At 39.2% G+C, this 20,275-nt stretch overlaps 2 protein-coding genes across 8 annotated transcripts; one reads left to right on the forward strand and one right to left on the reverse strand.

The window, feature by feature from the left end:
* Positions 1-216: 216 nt before the first annotated feature.
* On the reverse strand, positions 217-17,539 carry ablim2 (actin binding LIM protein family, member 2). 7 transcript variants are annotated; one of them, XM_086060051.1, is made up of 19 exons: positions 15,819-17,539; positions 13,728-14,031; positions 10,041-10,190; positions 8,707-8,890; positions 7,486-7,598; positions 7,273-7,399; positions 7,100-7,193; positions 6,897-6,984; positions 6,752-6,810; positions 6,287-6,364; positions 6,062-6,205; positions 5,865-5,982; positions 5,523-5,723; positions 2,113-2,220; positions 1,753-1,806; positions 1,443-1,480; positions 690-798; positions 540-598; positions 217-353 (listed from the first exon to the last, which is right to left on the reverse strand). In XM_086060051.1, the coding sequence occupies exons 2-19, from the start codon at positions 13,738-13,740 to the stop codon at positions 282-284; spliced, it is 1,809 nt and encodes a 602-aa protein (XP_085916177.1). In that variant the 5' UTR covers positions 13,741-14,031; positions 15,819-17,539; the 3' UTR covers positions 217-281. The 7 variants fall into 7 exon arrangements, with proteins under 7 accessions (XP_085916177.1, XP_085916176.1, XP_085916178.1 ...); XM_086060050.1 differs by lacking the exons at positions 13,728-14,031; positions 15,819-17,539 and adding an exon at positions 12,324-12,483; XM_086060053.1 differs by lacking the exons at positions 5,523-5,723; positions 13,728-14,031; positions 15,819-17,539 and adding exons at positions 3,840-3,899; positions 12,324-12,483 and having other exon boundaries at positions 218-353.
* Positions 14,834-20,207, forward strand: zcchc4 (zinc finger, CCHC domain containing 4). Its single transcript, XM_086060060.1, has 13 exons — positions 14,834-15,051; positions 15,127-15,245; positions 15,461-15,543; positions 15,827-16,099; positions 16,315-16,395; positions 16,500-16,572; positions 16,663-16,813; positions 16,891-16,991; positions 17,065-17,186; positions 17,280-17,355; positions 18,760-18,811; positions 18,984-19,121; positions 19,472-20,207. Exons 1-13 carry the CDS (start codon positions 14,964-14,966, stop codon positions 19,558-19,560), a joined length of 1,446 nt encoding a protein of 481 aa, XP_085916186.1. The 5' UTR covers positions 14,834-14,963; the 3' UTR covers positions 19,561-20,207.
* The last annotated feature ends 68 nt before the right edge of the window (positions 20,208-20,275 follow it).

Below are 20,275 nucleotides of genomic sequence, written 5' to 3' on the forward strand. Positions count from 1 at the left end.
GATTGACGCTCACCTCCAGTCGGGTGCGATCGATGTCTCGGGGAAGCTTCACTTTTACTCGATGTGTCACCGCCAGCATTTCATAAGGGTACACCTGGAGGTATTATTTTAAGCCAAATTTATTAAATGCTCATAGTATCTAATTGTAAAATAGTCACATATACTGACAAAAATCTAGACGTACCTTGTACTCTGAGCAACACCAAAGGAGAAAATGTAGAATTAATAAGATGAAACATAAATGAAAAAAATTACTTGAAGAAGAAGCCATTAATACTTAATTAAATCTTACCTCTCATGCCTCCCCAGCTTTGTGAGTCTGGATCGACTTCATCCTCAGCCATCTCAGCAGCCTTTAAAAAATAAATACAAAACAATAATAACATCAACAAAAAGTCCAAAATAAATCATTTTAATATAATTTTAGAGAGCTGAAGTCCACCTTGACTAAGAGGTGTGTAGAATTTTTATATCCTATGTATATCAAATCTCTACAAATAATAAATTGATGCCTCTTTCAAATGCATTTTGTAGCTCACCTTGTAGATGCCATTCCTTCCGTAACCAGGTAAGGATGCAGATTTATTATGAGGAAAATCTGTCAAAAACATTTTGAAAAGACACATTTATTTTAATTGGTCGAGGTCTTTTTAATTGGCACCACACTCCCAAACAAACACGCGACTCACTTGGCCGAGAGATATTCATTGGCAAACTGCAGGTTGACTTGGACGGGTCGTGGTCTTCGGGACCCATATGTCCATCAATGTCGCTCTTCATGATCATCCAACTGCCCCTCTAAAATGGAAGAAAGAAAAATAATATTTTGGTGGGATAAGAATTTTTTGCCTTTTGTTCTCAGAAACCCCCCCCGGAATATTGTTGAAAAATATGCATTTTATTCTTGAAAAAATATGTCTTTTATTTTTGTTGTTAAGAAAATTAACATTGTTCTTGGAATTAAAATCTAAATTCTCTTTTTCTTAAAAAAAAAACAACCTACACCCTAGGACTACATTCTTGAAACAATATGCATTTGTTCAAGTAAGCTTTTAAGTTCTGCTATCACACATGTGTCAAGATCCGGTCCTCGAGGGCCTGAGTCCTGCATTTTTTTCGAGGTTTCTCTTCTCCAACGCACCCGATTCAATGATCAGGATAATTATCAGGCTCCTGCAGAGCTTGCTGATGAGCTTAAATATGAATCAGCTGCGTTGAACACGGGAAACCTCTAAAATATGCAGGACTCAGGCCCTCGAGGACCAGACTTTGACACCACTGTGCTATCATATACTGTATACATTGTATATCCTGAAAAATACACAACTGTTCTTGAAAGATATATACATATTAAAAACATGTGGTTTTCGAACAAGAAAAAAAGAACATCATCTTGAGAAAAACAAAGAATAGCGACAACAAATTGGAAATGACTCGCTCACCTTGCCATCGTCGCCATCCTGCCAGGATGTTCTGGAAGCTGCGAAAGAGTCGAACGTTTGGACAAAGTCACACGCAGACCAGGATAAAAAGTTAAGTCATATTTTTCCAATAGATCGTCCTGTAAGGTTGAGTATCTTCTTGTAAAGATATGTTTGAATATTTAGCAAGTAGCTATGTTATGGAAAACACATTTTTACATTTACCCAATGCATGTCATTCTGATGAGTCTGCAAGGAATGAGGAGCAGAAAAGGTGCATGCAAAACACTAAACTAAGAAAGGGAAGCGTTAAATAGGAAGTGGACTGTACCATGCTGTTTGTAGATGGGGGCTTTTCTATAGATATTATCTTTGACCTCAGTCTCTGAAAATGGGAATAGGCAAAGAGAGGGGAATCAAATTAAAGAAGCCAACATCGGAGAGACAGAGAGGAAGAGTGGAGTGGAGAGAGAGCGAGACAGAGGGAGAGAGAGAAGCATGAGTTAGCAGTTATTTGGGATGACAAGCCAAAAAAAATTTTGCATTGCAGAGCTCCGGTCAAAACAGAAAAAATAATAATTTCATCTCATCCATGCATTCAAATGTAACACAGTCACTGATCTGTGTCGCAGGGCAATGAGAGGTTATTCATGAGCACTCAATTGGTGCAAGTTGTGTGTTATTTGCCTACCTGGTATGTGAAAGTGGCGAGGTGCAGCCATGTACGTCGAGGTGGACGATGGGGATTTTCCGTCAGAGTAGGCGGACAGGCTGGGGGTACTTCGACCACTTTCACTTCCTCCGGTCGGGAACGGATGACAGGTGAGCATCGGGTACAAAGAGCAACGAGGAGTCGGGTTAGTGAATTGCCGCAGTCGTTGACGTTTCTCACTAGCAATGGCTCAAACGGATGCACCGCACTATGCTAGCTTGGGGTTCTCAAACTTTAAGGGTCCAGGGAGAAATTTGTATGTACCCTAAAATGCAAAATAATTATTAACAAGTTGGCTATGTTGCGATAACAAATTCATTCAAAAAGACAAAAACGTTGTAATTGATGCAAGGGTGTCCGATTTATGCAATGATGCATCATAATCATATTATAGCTTTTAATTGGCCCCGAGCTAAGTAGTGTTAATTTCGTCAAAGGAAACTAAACAAATATAATTTTGACAACGCACATTTTACACCGGACTAAAACTAGACTAGATTGGACTAAAACACTCATTAATAAACAATAACTGGGACTAAATCAGTATGCATTTTCGTAGACTAATGAAGACGAGACGAAAATGTACTTGACTTAAGAAAAACTGTACTAAAATGTGTGGACATTTTTAGTTCATGAACAAAAACGAGACGAAAATTATATGATTTTCTAAAATCTTGTTTCTGCTAATCTGTCACTGTGACACTAGCTTGTAGCATGGAGCCATAGTAGCCACTTGTTGATATACTGTAATTGTGTGTCAAGTTATTTTTCATCAGAAAGATGAGAGAAAATTTGATGTGAAATAGTTTTGGATCCGAAATGTTCAACGTTTTCTGCTGACCAAAAATATATCGGGGTCAAATGTTTGTCCTGACTAAAACTAGACTAAAACGTTGACAGTTTTTGTTGACTAAAACTAGACGAATAAAATTATGCTTTTCTTGGACTAAAATAAAAACTAAAATGCTCGATTTATAGTCGACAAGCGTGATTGAAACTGGACTAAAACTGAGACTAAATTTAAAAATGGCTGATAAAACTAACACTAGAGCTAAGGTATTGAGGAGGATTTAGTTCAGTATGTTTGTTTTATTGGACATTGGTCCCCGTTTGTAGGTATGCACTTTTTTAAATGACACAACATAATTTTTTTGCAAATGCAGGACCCTTGTTTTGAGAGCCCCTTACCTATCACAGGCAATACCAGTCACTGGTTGTGGAAGAGCGTCACTCGGACCACACGCACACACACACACACAGCAGTGCTGTTACAGCAGCTCGGAATGGTCTACGACAGCTTAGCTGTAAAATTCAGCTTTGTAAACCACAGTAATGATGAACAGAACCCTGTCAATGGCTCACTTTGGATTTGAGATCAGCACAGCTTTTGAGTGGAAGATATGGGGGTGAGAAATACTAACATGTAGAAAGTTGGCCAAGTTTAGGAAGTATGCTTCACGGTAGGTAGCATAAAGTGAGGCACGATGAGGTTCATGGAGTTAATGACAATGTACGGGGACTTGTATGCCTCTACGAACACCCTTAGAAGTGGTGACAAGCTTGACAAATCCACACACACATGAGCGTGGAGCAAGCAGAATGAGAAAATCAAACGGACCTGACGAGACCACAAAACCAGACGACATCACAAAAAGCGGCTAACCGTTCCACTGAGGCGGAGGGATGGAAGAGAACCGGTGTTTTACCATTAGGGGAAGGGAAAGCGAGATGCAAGGATGTCCTAGGTAGGGGGTCCTGTTTGAACCCTGAGAGATAATTAGGAGATTATTAGGATGTCATGCTTCAAACAAAACAGCCGTTAAAGGACGGAAATGTTTGGTGAAAAGTCGGGATGCATCACAGCACGCCATTCTTCAAGTCCGCTGGAGCCCAAATGAAATACAGACAATGGGGGATTTGCTGGTGCTATTGATGGAACGGAACAATATGGTCAAAGGTACTGAAACACCTAGGCATGGCATCTGTAAAGCTAAAGGTGACAATGGATGTGAATGGTAAGGCAAAAAGAACAAAAAATCTACTATTCAGTCAGCCACGGAAGCCATAATAAAATCTGGTATTTTTGGGTTTGGATTTCAATGTCATTAGATTAATTATAACTAGGGGCACAAGGCGATTAACATTTTTAATCGTAATTAATCACATGACTTAAATAATTGACTTATAATTGCACATTTTGTATCTGTTCTAAATGTACAATAAAATATTTTTTTCAAATTTTTCAAACTCTTGTTCACATAAAAGTGGATTTTTTTGAAACTAATAGAAATATGGCTGCATCTTTTAGTCATTGATACAGTAATTTCAAAATAATTCATAAAATTGAGTTAGAATTTAAAAGATGTACTTACTGTAAACAACGTTGATTTGTGTGCGTTTTTCTTTTCATATTAAGAGCTATCTAATCTTTAACATGAGGTAAATTGTGAAATTCTGCACATTTTTAAAATCGTAAAATACAGCTTGACCTCAGTCTCCACAAATATATTATTACAGTATTGTTAAATTTATTAAAGCTAAATTTTGACGTGGACGTGTCTGCTGTGTTGTGACTGGAATTCCCAGAGTACAGGCTTTGCAACTAAGGGGGCGGTCATTAATCCATTTTCACTAAAGCAACCGACTTCGCTCGCGGCTGTTTTAGCAGCTATTTTATTGGATTTTGACAGATTTCGCAAGGCCCATAGAATATTGTGTTCTATTGCTATAAAAATATGGAATCTACCAAAATAAATATTGGAGTCTCTTCTTTCATCAGGGGAAAACAAAGTATAAATGTATCTGTTTCCGTTTTGCAGCAATTAGCATAAGAATATAGCTAAGTTTCAGCATTATTCACAAATCTGTTTAAAACACTGGGAAATTTTGCTTTTTTGCAACATGGCCCTGATTGATCTCCTATACTTTGCTGCTACCTTCTGGCTGTATTTTGTAATAGCTACCATTGTTTTAAGCGACCTCTTCAGGTCTGAGGCTGAATCAAAGCCTTCTGTAAACTCAAGCATAAAAACGTATAAATACGTTTTTTGGGAGTGCAGGATAAAGTATTAAAATCATATTTATACGTTTTTGGGTTTGAATGAGCTAATTATAACCCATGCTCTTTTGTAATACTGTACTGTTACATTCATTATTATTACCACGTCATTAATTGGTGTCGTAAAAATGCATCCAAACCAACAAAGGCCTCGAAATCTATCTATAATAGATGCCTGGTACTTCCTACAGTGGTGTCTATAAAAGGCCCCAATCATGATATGAGCAGAATATACTACTTAATGGACTGAGAGGCTCTTGTGGGAGCTTTTGCCCACCCCATCCAGCAAATTGCCCACTGCCTGCATTGAATGAGGCCTCGGGGGAGATACCTCGGAAGTAAGGGATGAAGTTGTGCTGCTGTAGCATGGACAAGGTGGTTGGGTTCAGGTGTAACGACACACCTCTACCCCCACCCCATAGCGTGGCCTTAGCGGCACCGCTACACCCTTCAGTCCCCTGGAAATGGTGCACGGGGAGGGAAGGGGAATCCCTGGCCAAGCTGGAGGTGAACTTGCACTCTACTTCTGGTCCTGAATGTCAAATATTGTGTCACATGGAAGAGCACCAAAACACTAGAACACTGCATACTCAATGTGTCATATTTAAAGCGATATGATAAACACGGTGAATTCATGGCATGGTTGACATCATAAGATAGTCAAGAGCAGTACCTGGTCGGCTGTTGTTCTGAGGGGAACGGGACGGAGTGTAACGTCCGTAGCCCCCCATGGAGCTGTTGGAACTGGGGCTGCCGGGCCTATGCTGACATGGTGACTTCTCCCCGTCGCCCTGGATGCGCAATATTAAATATATAAATATATAAATATCCGACCCTTGACACCAGACCCTTGCCACCCCACTAGTCTACCTCGCCATAGTGCCTCTCTTCAGACGCGTAGCTCACGTAGGGCGAGTATGACAGCATGTCCGGTCGGTCTATGTTGTAGATGGCTTTGGTCTTCGGAAGGGCTGCCAGGTCCTTGTAGTCCAGCATTTCTTCTCCGAGCTTGGCCTGGCAACCCAGATGAAAAAGTGGGAATGAATGAATTGCTAACAGCTGGAGAGTTGAGCCAAATCGCTGCAAGTGTCTTACAAAAATGACTCGGTTGGGAGAGCCCGAGGCACTGGACGCCGGGACGGACGTGATGCTTTCAGACGAAGTCCGAGTCACCTGGAACCAGGGTGATAATAGTTTAGGATTTCTATTAAAGTTAGTTTTTATTTCATTTGGGCTTTTATTTTTTTTATTCAGTTCATTCTAAATAGTTTTTAGAGCAAGTTTGTTATTTTCAACGAAAATAAAAACTACTTTGTTTTGGTTTAGTTTTTCTTAGTTTTAGTACTTTTTTCTAATATGGAGTATTATAACGAAGGACATTTTCACTCTCATTATAGTTTAATTTGTTTTAATTGCTTTAATTAGTGTCATAAACGTAAAATGTTTGAATTTGAATTTATAGTTTTCTTTTTTTTCCAATTTTAGTTTTTGTTAACTATAATAATAACCCTGCCTGGAACACATAATAAAGTCTGCACTGTATTAGTGCCAAGTCCTTACCTTATTCTTTTCCTCCTGCTTGGCAGCTTGTCTGCATGGGGGATGCCAGATTGAAGATCCTACAGAACAGGGACAAGTTTTTAATCCTTGGTGATAGTCGCCCGCATACATTTGGGCAAACTCTCCAAATGTCTTTTGTCTCTACCTTGGAGGTACATTTCTTCTCCTTCTGCAAACATTTGCTCACAACGGGCACAGCGAGCACATGATGGGTGATAGTGCTTCTCCCCGGCCTGTTGAGCGACAAACAAACCCTCTTAAGACCATCGGGAGTTTGGAGACTTGAAACTGCCATGTGACCACTAGGTGGAGCCATGCAGAGTGCCATCAGTCATAAAACTGTATTACCTCCAGGACTTTTCCGGTGATGTACTTCTTGCAACTCTCACACTGGATGCCAAACATGGCGTGGTAGTCCAACTCGCAAAAGGGGATCCCGTCCCTTATAAAAACAGGAAGGAACCAATTAAAAAAATATATATATATATTATCCACGTGGCGGCTGCCGTCGAAGGACTCACTTGCTAATGTACTCGGCATTGAGGACTTTGTTGCACACTTTGCACTTGAAGCAGCCGAGGTGCCAGTGCTTGTCCAGGGCTACGAGGGACTGTTCATTTTTAAACTCTTTCCCGCAGCCACAGCAATCTAGACGAGAACCAACAATCTAGTTGACTTTGAAATGTACAGATACATGTGAAAACCCCTGATGGTGTCATGAAGGCATTACTGACTGTGGACAGCTTGGATGGGCGCAGGGCTGTTCGCAGGAAGAGGCTGGGTACAGTTTTGACAGATACACTCCTTCCCATTAAAAGTCACTCGGTCACCAGCTGGAAATGGCTGCCTGCAACATAAATCGATGATAATGCAGCAGCTTCAAAAACATTGCAAGGAATTTAAGATGCTTTTTGTTTGTCTCTATGGTAAGAGAGGAGATAGCTTGAGCAAAAGATAGCATTGCATTCTCCTTCGTTATAAAAAGTCTTCTTTTTTTTCAATGTTTTCAGGAAAGACGAAAAATTGAACCAAATACTGATTATACTACAAGTACAAATTGAATTTCAGCGGTAGAATTGAATGATCTGTTTAACTAACTATGAAGCCAATTTTACACGCTCAGAACAGTTGGGTCAAAAAAATACCCAATTTGTGTCAAAACTGGACCACGTACGTCATTTTGCACAAAACTTGGGTCAATTTCACCCATTTTTGGGGCTGTTTTGTTTAACACAATTTGTTTGTACATAACAAAAAAAAAGGGGTCAAATTGTCCCAAATAGCGCACCGGTCCATTTTTTACCCAAACTGGGTTATTTTTGATCCACTTTTTTTTAGACTGCAACAGATGTGGCCAGCATCCTGAGAAGATGTTAAAGGCAAAAAATATATTTTTGTCAAAATATGACATGGGCCATTATATTATTATATATTTAAGATGACAAAATGAGTTCTTAGTTCCAAGGTTGAGAGAAGACCGCCTAAGAAAAACACATTTTCTAGGCTAAAATTAATTTTGAGTTACTATTGTAAGAGAAAAGACAGCTTGAGCAAAATAAAGATCATCGAAGCAAAATCCACGTATTGGAGAACTCAAATGGATCAATTTACTTGAACAAAATTAAAGAATGTGCTTAACTTAATTCATTTAAAGTATATATTATATTAATATATAGATTTGGAGTTCTAATGATAATCCAGGAGACACCTTGAGAAAAAAAAGACATTTTCTCAGCTAACTTCACCTACATTAGAGCTAAAATATCTTTATAGTTCCTATGGTACACAAACAATTTTAAGAAAATAAAGAAATCAGCTGAGCTACACGCATTTACGTAAGAACTAAAACAGATTTTTTTTTTTATGTACTTGAAAGACTATAAAATGGTAGTTAAAATTTGTTTTTTCCCACATATACAGTGTGTACAAGGCGTTTTGATTTTCTGGTTTCTTACTTGCAGGAGGCACAGACAAAGCAATGTGGGTGGTAGGTCTTGCCCAGGGCGGACACCACCTCTCCTTCAATGAAGTCCTGGCAGCTGAAGCAGCGAGTCCCGTACAGACGCTGGTAGTCCAGTGTGCACATGTACTCGCCCTGCCGCAGGAAGAAGCCCCCATTGGCCAGTTCGCATCCGCATGCTGTCCAAAGGCAAACAAAAGCGAGCGCCATCATTTCACAGTAAAATACTTCCACATAGCGACCAGTAGGTTGGAGTCGATTTTTTTTCCGGTATCTGTACTTTCATGTTTACTTCCAAGCCGAAGCATTTTGCACAAACATGCATGTCAACTTGCAGTAATGTGTGAAGGTTTGTTGGGTCTTTTTGCAAGAATGTGAGAGGTATGCATTGTATGTCTCACAGTCTAGTTATTTGGACATTCCTGTCCCGATTTAGGATTTGATGCCTGCTTTCATATGGTGAGAAGAATTAAGTTTAAGGTTCTCCAGGAGGGCGAAGTTAGAGCATTGATATGTCTGTATTCTTGGAATTTCAGTTATTTAAAAAGCTTTCCTTTTCCTTTCCTGAACTGACACTTACTATGGTGCTATGTTGTTGAGTTATGGAGTAAGGTTCCCCAAGTTGGCAAAGTTAGCAAGTAAACATGAAGTAACTTAAGTTAGCTGATGTTTTTCTTTACTGGACTTATACTTACTATGCTCCTACACCATGTTGATTAAGCAATGGAGTAATGCTCCCTAGGCAGGCAAAGTTAGCAAGCAAGTCAACTAGGATTTTCAATACAACTTTTTTTTTGAGTAGTCACCGATACCAAGTACTGATACTACTAGTACTTTTAATACATACAATTCCCCGAAAAAATACGACAGATATTTTTAAAGAAATACCTATATATAGCAATATAGCATTTTCCCTTATAAATGCATGAAATTAATGGCAATTTTCTATTCTTCTAATTGTCATTTCCTGATTGTAAAACGGCCACAAGAGGGCCGTCACGAGTACCAATATCTTGAAATAAGACCGGAAATGCATGGCAAGTCAACATAAGTTTGTGCTTTTTTTCTACTGGACTGCTCCTAGCTATATTGCTTTTGTGTGTAAAGAATAATGGAGTAAGGTTCCCCAGACTGGTGAAGTTTGCAAGTCAAAACGAGACCATCCTTGCAATTTCAGTAATTAAAAAACAGATGTTTTCATCTCTTAGATTGATGTTCCAAGCTGCCAAACTCATAAAGTTAGGTTCCCAAGACTGCCAAAGTTAGCGCATCCATGTTTTCATTCACTGCAACATGAAAGTTGAGGACAAACGAGTGAGTGGTACACACCTTTACAAACGAAGCACTTGATGTGGAAATGTGTATTTTGGACTCGCAGGGCCTCCCCTTTGCAAGGCTTCCCGCAGTTCTGGCAGGCAACAGGGCCTCGTCCTGGTTTCTGCTGCGCCGCTGGGCTTTGCACAGCCTGCTGCTGAATCACTAAAGGGCAATACACACACACACACACACAAATACAGACGGACGTCAAGAATTTGTGCGCGGGAATGCATATTTGACAGTATTGAAGCTGCTGATCATCTCCTTTGGTGAATGAGCTTTGTCAGGAAACTGCCTTAAGGGTTTGGCTTAATTGCCTTCATTTTCACAGGAAACTTTTATGTCAGCAAACCGGTTTCATTCCCTCCTCCGTAGTGTGCATAGCCTGGAGGTTCAAGTTCACTTGTGAACAGAGACCAACTTTGACCTCAGAAAATAAACGTCTTTGTCATTAGATTTGGTGAAGCAGCATGCGGTTCCTTGCCCAAGGTCATGTGTGTAACGACTAACTAACAGGAACTAAAACTTGAAGGACGATTCTCAAATCCCCCAGCATATCCATACATTTAATTAGCTTAAATAAAACCCTTTTATTTCAGCTCATCTACCAACGACCAGGTGGATTTATTTCATTTTTTTTTATTGGATGAGCCCACGAGTTTGCCCACCCTTAGACTATACCATGAATCCCCTTTTAAAGGTGACAGGCTATACTGTATGCTCTGTTTAAAAATAGGATACCCCATAATACTCAACAGCATTCCTGTTCCTGAACTATCGCATTTGGAGGCGTGGTCCAACGCTCACATTACCAAAGCGGGCAACTTTGACTTGACTTTGCTGTCTGAAGAAGCCCAACAACACTATGTGTTGCTTCAGCATTTTCCTTATGTAAAAAGGGGGGGGGGGGGCATACATACATACATCTGGATTTTGGCCTGTTTTACTTCTGCTTCCCCTCATGCTCCACCTCCATATTCAAATAATAGTGAAATAAATTAATTGATTAATGGAGTATTTGTGTTAATTTCCCACAGCACTGACGCTCATCTGTTCACTAAAACTCATTACAACATTTGCATCGAAAGTGGAGCTCCAAATATTCCGAAAACCTCCCATGGTTTCAACATTGTTTGAAAAGATTTTGACAGGTAAACCTTAATACAAAGGATGCTTAAATCTCAATGTGGGTGTGTCTGGCTCACAAATCAAGCCTTGTGCATTGTTGTCAACTCTTGAAGCAGACTTACTGTACAGCCAAAACACAAGCTGAGCAGGTTTAACAAGAGGGCCAAGAAAATAGAAAAACAAGATGAAATATTAACACACACACACACATATATATATAAATAATTATATTTGGGAATACTGTACAATATAATATTATTGTTTTACAATATATGGAAACAATACAATTTTGTTTTTCTATAACAATATATTTGCTGTGGGATATTTTCCCATCCCAAAGGCACTTTAAAAAAATCAAAATAAAATACATTCACAACGATTTTTGAAAACTAAATTTTTCAACAAGAAACAAGAGTGCACAACATTCAGAGACTCGCCCATTCCATAATAACTAAACAAATGTGAATAAAACGAACTAAATAAATTAGTAAAGTACAATAATTATTACTGTATAAAATATGATGTATATATCAAAAATTGTGATTTCAGAACATTAAGATATGTTCATAGCTTTTTTTTTTTAATGGGAAAATTATTTTAGTGAGAAATAGGAGTGCACAACATGCAAAAATCCCCAACAATATAAAAATTATTCTAATGGTAAAACAAACATTAGAAAAACAAGATAAAATTGGTTACAAAACCATTATTAATAAAATGTGAAAGCATCAAGACATTTTTTTAAATACATGTAAATACAGTGCATAAAGATAATTTAAAATCATAAGTTTAAAGCATTCAGGGAGTTTTCAGATAATTTCCTTAATGTTCTTCTTTAAATGTATATATGTTTTTTTTTTATATTATACTACACAAAAACTCATCATTCCGATTAAAAGAGACTCAATAATTTTGGACTTATTTTTAATGTTACTTGTTTTTTAAGATAGGGAGTCTGGAATGCTCAGGTACATTCCCATCATATTACATATGATGTGAAGAATTTTCCAAACAAATATGAAATGCTCCATTCATAAAGCAGGTAGCCTCAAGGCTGGAGCTGTGCTCCACACATAACCAGAGGCCCACCAACCTGCTGCAGGTGTTTCACCAAAGCAGCCCAATATGTTTTTGTCTTTTCTCATGGCATGGCAAGCTCGTTCCTACCTGTTTCTTCTGGCATCGCAATGGATTAAATCCTTCTTTTCTTCAACGATATCCGAGCAACCTTTTCAGAGCTCCTGGATCGTCTGCTATGCAGCAGTGGTGTAATAATAAAATAGAGCGTGCCTTCTATCCCCAGCTCTGGAATGAGCCGCCGGTCATGTGACTTTCTCGCTCACTCTCGCTCTGTGTTATTCCAGACATGTGGTATAAATAGAAGCATATGGCGCGCAAAGAGAATGACACTAGGTGGGTTGGGGGTGTTTTTCCTATTGCATTATGGTCCCCTAAATAAGGGGTTGTCAAACTTCTTAGGTCCAGGAATTCCTACAGGGGGACATTTTTCCAACAATTGCCTCATAATTTTAATGCCAAATAAGCATAAAATACTATGTGTACCCCTAAATTCTATAAGAATTGAAAAGTTGTCTCTTAACCAGAAAAATGCCATAATCGTGAGAACATAATATTTTTTGTGATATGACAGAAAAATGGAAACACATAATGAAAATATCTACTGTATGCCTTACAAAATGGAAACAAACACCTTAACATTTAACAACAAACATGCTATCATTTGCTACAACCACTAGCTGCCAGCTGTAGTGAGTGACAAGCTCAGAATGCTAAAACCAGAACCAAACACCAAACACCTTGACATTGGCTAGTTCAAAGAACATTGGTAGTTTGGAGACCTAATTCGCCACCTGTAGTGGCACCCGCATAACCCAATGGTTGACACCAGGGTGAAGAGGTTGGAGTGAAGTCAAACACCTTGACAACGACGAGAATGTCGTACTGTGTCTGGCGAGTGGGTACAGTTGCTGAGAGTGTTCTCTTGCTGGGGACGCCATCCGTCAATTCACAGCGGCAAACCCAGAACACAGCGGTGGACACCAGGGGATGGAAATTGTCTTACTGTATCTTGGTACAGTTGCTGGGTGAGCGTTCCTGTTGCGGATGCCAACCGCCACCTGCATCACAAACTCCAGAACCCAATGATGGACACCAGCAGGGCTGAACTAATAAACATCAGTGGTAGAGCTACGTGGTAGCCAAGGGCTCACGAATTGGGCTGGGCCGGCGGGCCTAAGTCAAAATGCCAGGGACGATTTTTTGTGCCAATCTAGCCCTGGACACCAGGGAGAAAAAACTTGGGATTGTGGCGGAACTAACACCTTGATGGGCACTAGCTTGTAGTACTTGGTCTCGGGATGGTCGCAGTGGAAACATCAGAAAACCATGCAAGACCCAAATAGTACATAGGCTGGATTGTGGGGGTACCAAACACATTGACAGGAGCTAGATAGTAAAACTGAAAGTAATAATTTAATTTCCTACATTTATCATGGTTGCATAGTACCAAAAATTCATTATAACGTGCTAGCTCCAATCAAAATGTCTTACCAGTGCTGCTCATGCTGTCATTCAGATGATGCGCTGTAAATAAAGAGCCTCTCCTCACCGGCCCTGCATGAATGATGCCAACAGCTGCGGCGCGCCGCCCACTAACCACCTTACTTGGGTGCGTGGGGGAGTTTTTCGTTGGGAGGGCCCCAACAGAGAGGCCTGGTGGCTCCTGGTTTGATGTTACTGATGCATTCGGGCCCGCAGACACTGCGGCAACGCCTCTCTAACGCAGACAGCTTGGGCGTGGACGCACTTTGCAAAACAGGACCTGTAAATGTGCACGCAGGAGTCCACCAGTTTCCTTGGTGCATTCCAAAAATAAAAGCACATTATTTAGTAATTATTATCAAGTACAACCACCCACGAAACCTTACATTTTATTAATGATATTACATCATTACATAGTTAACCATGAGTATCTATAAGTCAAAAAGGTATTTAAAACATTTTCTTCATGTCTGAAAGCTTTTACGGTGAAAGGACAATTCCTGAACCTCCTTGACTGAACGGTGTTAATCTGGCAGCTCGCGCAGAAGAGTGCGGTACAACACAATATGGGTACTGTAGTCCCCAAAGGAATGCAACCCAGCTCGTTTTGCCAAGCCCGCGTCATATTTGGACTACAAAGCTTGGGGGCATGACACTTTAATTTAACTGTACTAATAATAATAATAATAATAATAATCATAATAATCATAATAATAATAATAATAATAATAATAATAATAATAAAATGGGGGGGGGGGGTTTGGCTATTGGTGAGTGTGTCTGTGTGTGTATGCGACCACACTTGATCCCCGCTTATCATAAGAGAAAGTAAACTACAATTCCTAGTTTGAAAAGAAAAAAAAGGAAAGAGTGACAAGAGAAGAGGATAACTGCAGTATAAGGGCGAATAATAACAGGAAAAGGAAGTGACTTGGTCACGTGATTTACTGCCGGCTATACACTGTTGTTACACATTTGTTTTTATTAACCAGTTTTGTTAAATTGCACTTATAGTGCTAATTTTGATTATTATTATTATTTTTAATGTACGTTTAAAAAGGGTTGGATGTTTACTACACGGAAGTCTTTTAATCACGTGATTCCTGTTTGTTCAATTACGCACAAGACCACGCCTTTCAAACAGGAACAAAGTTCCAAGCTCAATCGTATCTCGACAACATGAGTCCGCGTGTTTCATCTTCTTATGTTATACAGATTTTATAATAACAATTACACGCTAACCTCATGGATACAGGAGGGTTAGGCGACAGCTGTTTAGGATACGAGGTTATTCTCACGGATGACGACACATCAACGCCGCGATGCCCACATGGTAAACATGAATCCAGACCCAGCTAATCGATCAGGAGCCTGTGTCTTTGCGATAACATTAACATTTCGTTTGCAGGACCGACTTTATTATTTGAGAAAGTAGGGAAACGAGGTGAGACAGGAAGGAGGTTTTACGCGTGCTCGGCTTGCAGAGACAGGAAAGACTGCAACTTTTTCCAGTGGGAGGATGAAAAGGTAGGCATTTGCCATAAAGTTGTTATTACGTCTCGTCTATGCCAGCGAGGTAAAGTGTCAGGCAAGTCAATAAAATGCTCGTCTACTAGATGATAGAAGGAGAAGGTACAAATAACCTGTGTTAATAAATCTGATGTAACGTGTGCCTTGTCTCAATAATATATACAAATGCAAAACCTCTATAAGTTTCAATGGCTGATCTGCTTGGTTTGAAGCTGTCAGAGGCCCGATTGTTGGCCAGGGTGGTGGAGAACAAGAGGAGGAAGCCTCCGTTCAGCCAGCAGCAGTACTACGCAAGGTAAAAAAGGAGCAAGGGGTATTTTAAGGCTTAAATACAGATCAATGTTTTATTGTCTCTTTTACTGTATTTATTTTGTGTTTTTACAATTTATTTAACTATTAAGTCATTTCAGCCTCCCCAAAGAACCAACACATATTTTTGTGTTGTTGTTTTTTTCCAACATGAAAAAGTAACACTCTACATCAACATTAAATAAATCGCTCACAGCACACGAATGCAAATCACTGGACTCGTCTGATGGCCGTGAAATGTGACTGCATCATTATGCGCACCCCTGCAGGCTCCAACAGTTTATCTCCCTCCCACTTGACGAAAAGAAGTTCTGCCAGGATTGCCAGCTCCTCCTCCTCGCCGACGAGACAGGCACGCACGCCGCCCACGTTTGCGTCCCCGTGGCCGCTGCCCAATTGAGACGGCCCAGCAGGCTACTGCGTCCCCTGGACAACAAGAAGAGCAACGCGCAGTATCTGTTCACCGAGCCGACCACCCGCTTCCTGCTGGACACTGTGGTTACGCTGGGCTTCAATAAGGTGCTGTGCGTGGGCACACCCAGGTAAGCATTTTGTTTGTTGCCAGTGAACTCAACACAGTGTTCCCGAACACAAAATATACATGTGAGGTGCAGGTATTATTTTTGTCCACTTGGCGTCACCACCTGGACTGACTTTGAATGTGTGTGGCTTTAAAAGGCAGGGCCTATTCTGGTGATTGATGTGGGAGTCAGCAAATGTGTGCGTGCAGTAAAACGACAATCATTTTTTTTTCCAGACTCCACGAGCTGATTATGTTGGAAAACTTGGACGGAAAGGCAAAGCCAATAAAGAGCCTTCTGCTGGACATTGATTTCAGGTCGGCTTGCGCATATCATGGGAACCCTTCACAACCGTCTCTGAAAAATGTACCAAGCGCTGTGCCGATGTAAAAAAAATCCTCCAATGTCCTTTATGTCTCAGATACGCCCAATTTTACGGCCAAGATAAGTTCTGCCACTATAACATGTTCAATCATCACTTCTTTGACAGCGAGGTAATTAATGATCCCCAACGTAGTAAAAATAAGCGTGGGACTAATATACATAATTATCCAAATGTGTGTAACGAATGTGCTCATTATTAGGCTTCGAGCGCAGTGCTCCAGGCCTTTCTCAGAGAGTCGGATGGGGAGAAGGTGGTGTTGGTGACTGACCCTCCGTTTGGGGGCCTGGTGAAACCCCTAGCCAACAGCTTCTCTCGTACCTCACAGGCATGGAAGAATCAGCAAAACTCTGGTCAGCGCTTTTCATTCGGCATCCAGAACATTCTGATGCGGAAAGTATTTGACTGGTTTTCATTTATGTACATGTAGACAGCAGTAATGTCGACATGCCCATGATATGGATCTTCCCGTATTTCTTCGAAGCTCGCATCCTCGATTGCTTCCCTTCCCTAATTATGCTGGACTACCAGGTGAGAAAGCACTCTGCCACCATTTTGTGGCATCTTGATGCCAAGAAATCTTGAAGTTGTTTTTGTCTCGTAGGTGGCCTATGACAACCATTCCCTGTACAAGCACGGCAAGACGGGAAGGAAGCAGTCACCAGTCCGATTGTTCACCAACATCACTCCTGCTGAAATTGTCCTGCCCGAGGAGGAGGGTTACAGGTAGTCCCACGTTCGTCCAAAAAGTTGAAAAAAAGACAACTTCCTGAAAGAGTTGCGACCCAGCAACAATGCTTTTGCTTCTCATTTCGCTAGATTTTGTGCCGTTTGTGCGAGATACGTGTGGTCCCTCAACAAGCACTGTAACAAATGCAACGTCTGCCCATCCAAGGTAACATCCGGCTTTATCACTTTTGTCATCGCTGCCCAACCCAAAACATTGCTAAAAAAAAAAAAAGGTCAGAAAACACCAAGCTTTATCTTTTGTTGTTTTGAACGCATACAAGGTCTATTACAAATAGCAATATGATGAACATTTTCAGAATATTATGAGTACAAAAATCACAATGATATAATTAAAAATAACAATGCTATTTCAATTCACATTTTTCATTTCATTCTTTACAAAAAAGAAATGAAAGGGGACAGAAAGAAGTAAAACAACACAACACAAAATAAATGACAGCAAGCAGTCAAGACACGTTCAATGTAACAAACAAAATTATTCAACGCCATGACCTTGTGTTATATATATTTTTCCAATAATTGTGCTTTTATACATTTGAAAAAAAATACACATAGACTGAGATGATTTAGTTTAATAATCCAGATTGTTCCACAAACTGACACCTTGAGTTGAATTACATCGTTCTTTTTGTTTTGTTCTGTATTTAGGTTTGGAAAAAAAAATCGGTTCATCTTAATTTGTACTCACTTTCCCTTTTTTTGGAAGTTGATTTGCATGTTTATTGGTAAAATCTCATGATGGGCTTTATACATTATTTGAAGGCGGTTACATTCCATCAATTTATTAAATGTGAAAGTTTTTAGTTGTATAAATATTGAATTAGTGTGATCTCTGTATCCACATCCAAAAATGACACGAATAGCACATTTCTGTAAAAGAAAAATGGGAATGCTATGACATAAAGGTTTAAAGGTAGAATAAAGTCTTAATTTACAGTAAATAAGTAAAAAAATTGTCACGAGGCAAAAGAAAAAAACGAGATTAAAGTCATTTCAATTGAACAGTCAGAAAATATGAGAACAAATATTACAAGAATCATATTACTATTAGGATAAAGACAAGAAAAGTTGTCATTTTACATGATTAAAGTCTGTAGTTTTAGAGACTAGTTTTATTTATGAAAATAAATAAATGAGGATACAAATAATGTTAGGAGAGAAACAGAACATTACAAGACATCATTTTTATGAGAATAAATCGCAATTTTACAAGAATATTCTAAGGAAAAAGTCCTAACTTTACAGTATGAGATAACCTTGTCATGTTATGGGAGTACATTTAGAATTCACAAGATCAACAAAAAAATGTCTCAGTGGAAAATGTAAAGGCTACGAGAAAAGCTGTAACTAAAATGAGAAAAAAATATTTTACACAAACTGGGGGCGGGGGCGTTTGGAGTCATAAGTATAATTTTTGCTCAAAAAGTGTGTTATGAGAAAATAAATGGCAACAGAGAATTCCCATTACAGGATAAAAAAAAATACGTTTTTTTAAAACTTTGGATTTAAACATTTTACTATTTTTACACTTTCTTTTTTCAATTTATAGGATGGACGCCAGTGGAAACACTGCTCTGTGTGTGAGCGATGTGTGAAACCATGTAAGTGCATTATAGTACATTAGGTTTTTTTTTTTTTTTTTTTTACCAAAATATGAGATGTACAGTTTGTAACTGGAAGAGATTTCCCATGTGTGAAAAAAAGTAAAAAAATCTGACCAAATACCATGTTTCTATTTTTAACAAACATTTCTTCTTCCAACTCTTCCCGAAGCATGGCGACACTGTCAATCATGTGGCCGCTGCGCCCTCCCGGACCACTCGTGTGACCAAAGCCAAGGCAAGGAGGGTTGCTACAACTGTGCCAGCCCGGGACACAAACGCAAAGCTTGTCCTTTAAAAGCATCAGCAGGCAAGTCCAAATGAAATGGTCCAACTTTGAGTAATATTACAGTGACTTCAACGGTATTTTTTAATCAAGCACAACTGTAAATGTACAAAAGGTGCTTTGCGATGTTTAATGACACAAAATTGCTATGACTCGTCACCAAAATTCATCTATACGCATGTCAACTTCAACCTCTGAAAATATCAAAACAATTGTCACAGTATGTTGGATTTTATGGGCATTAAGTCTTTTTCTCACCATACAGTGCGCTGAAAAGTTTACATACCTGTAATTTGTATGTGCAATACATTTCAATCCAATCATTATTTAAGGTTTTTTGACTTTATTCTTAACCTTTATTTTGTATTCCACAGTCATGGGTCCACATCGAAGAAAGGTTGCGTCATCCAGACAAAGCAGAGAAAAGAAAAAAAAGAAAGAGCGAGCATGTAGTAAGAAATAAAAGATATGGAAAAAATGGCTCCCTTTTTCATTTACCACTATGTGAAGTTGTATTTCCAGTTTAGTAATCTGACCGAGTGGGGGCAGTGTACTGCTTACTACTGGAAGCTGAAATTGAAAAATGCCAAGCAAGTGAGCACACAATTTGCTTTAAAAAAAAAAAAAAGGCATTGGATTTATTCTTTATCATGAATGTATAGTAAAAGGTGAAATAATTGAAAATTTGTTTTTATAATAGTTTTTTCAAATTAGCCACACTTTACTCTGATCACTGCTTTGCATGCTTTTGGTATTCTCTCATGCTCACCTGTAGGAACTCCTTCAAGACTGTTGGAAAACCATTCCAGGTGACTTAAAGCTCATCGAGGGAATGCCAAGAATGTGCATAAAAGTAATCAGAGCAAAGAGAATATAAAACGTGTTTTCAATTGTTTCACCTTTTTGTTAAGTATATAACTCCACATATGTTCATTTATAGTTTTGATGATCTACAATGTAATGTAGTCATGAGAATAAAGCAAACGCATTGAATGAGAAGGTGTGTCCAAACTTTTGGTCTGTACTGCATAGCAGGGAGGGATAGCCATACCTTTTCCATTGCGGCCTGTATATGGAAAAATGAAAGGAAGCCGTAGTCTACACTTGATTTGAGGTCAACATTTGCTAAGCACTGCAAGCATTTAATATTTTTATATATGTATATGTATATATATATA

Source organism: Leptonotus elevatus, chromosome 17, assembly GCF_054856555.1.
Source record: "Leptonotus elevatus isolate MCC_2025b chromosome 17, RoL_Lele_1.0, whole genome shotgun sequence".
Taxonomy (NCBI): domain Eukaryota; kingdom Metazoa; phylum Chordata; class Actinopteri; order Syngnathiformes; family Syngnathidae; genus Leptonotus; species Leptonotus elevatus.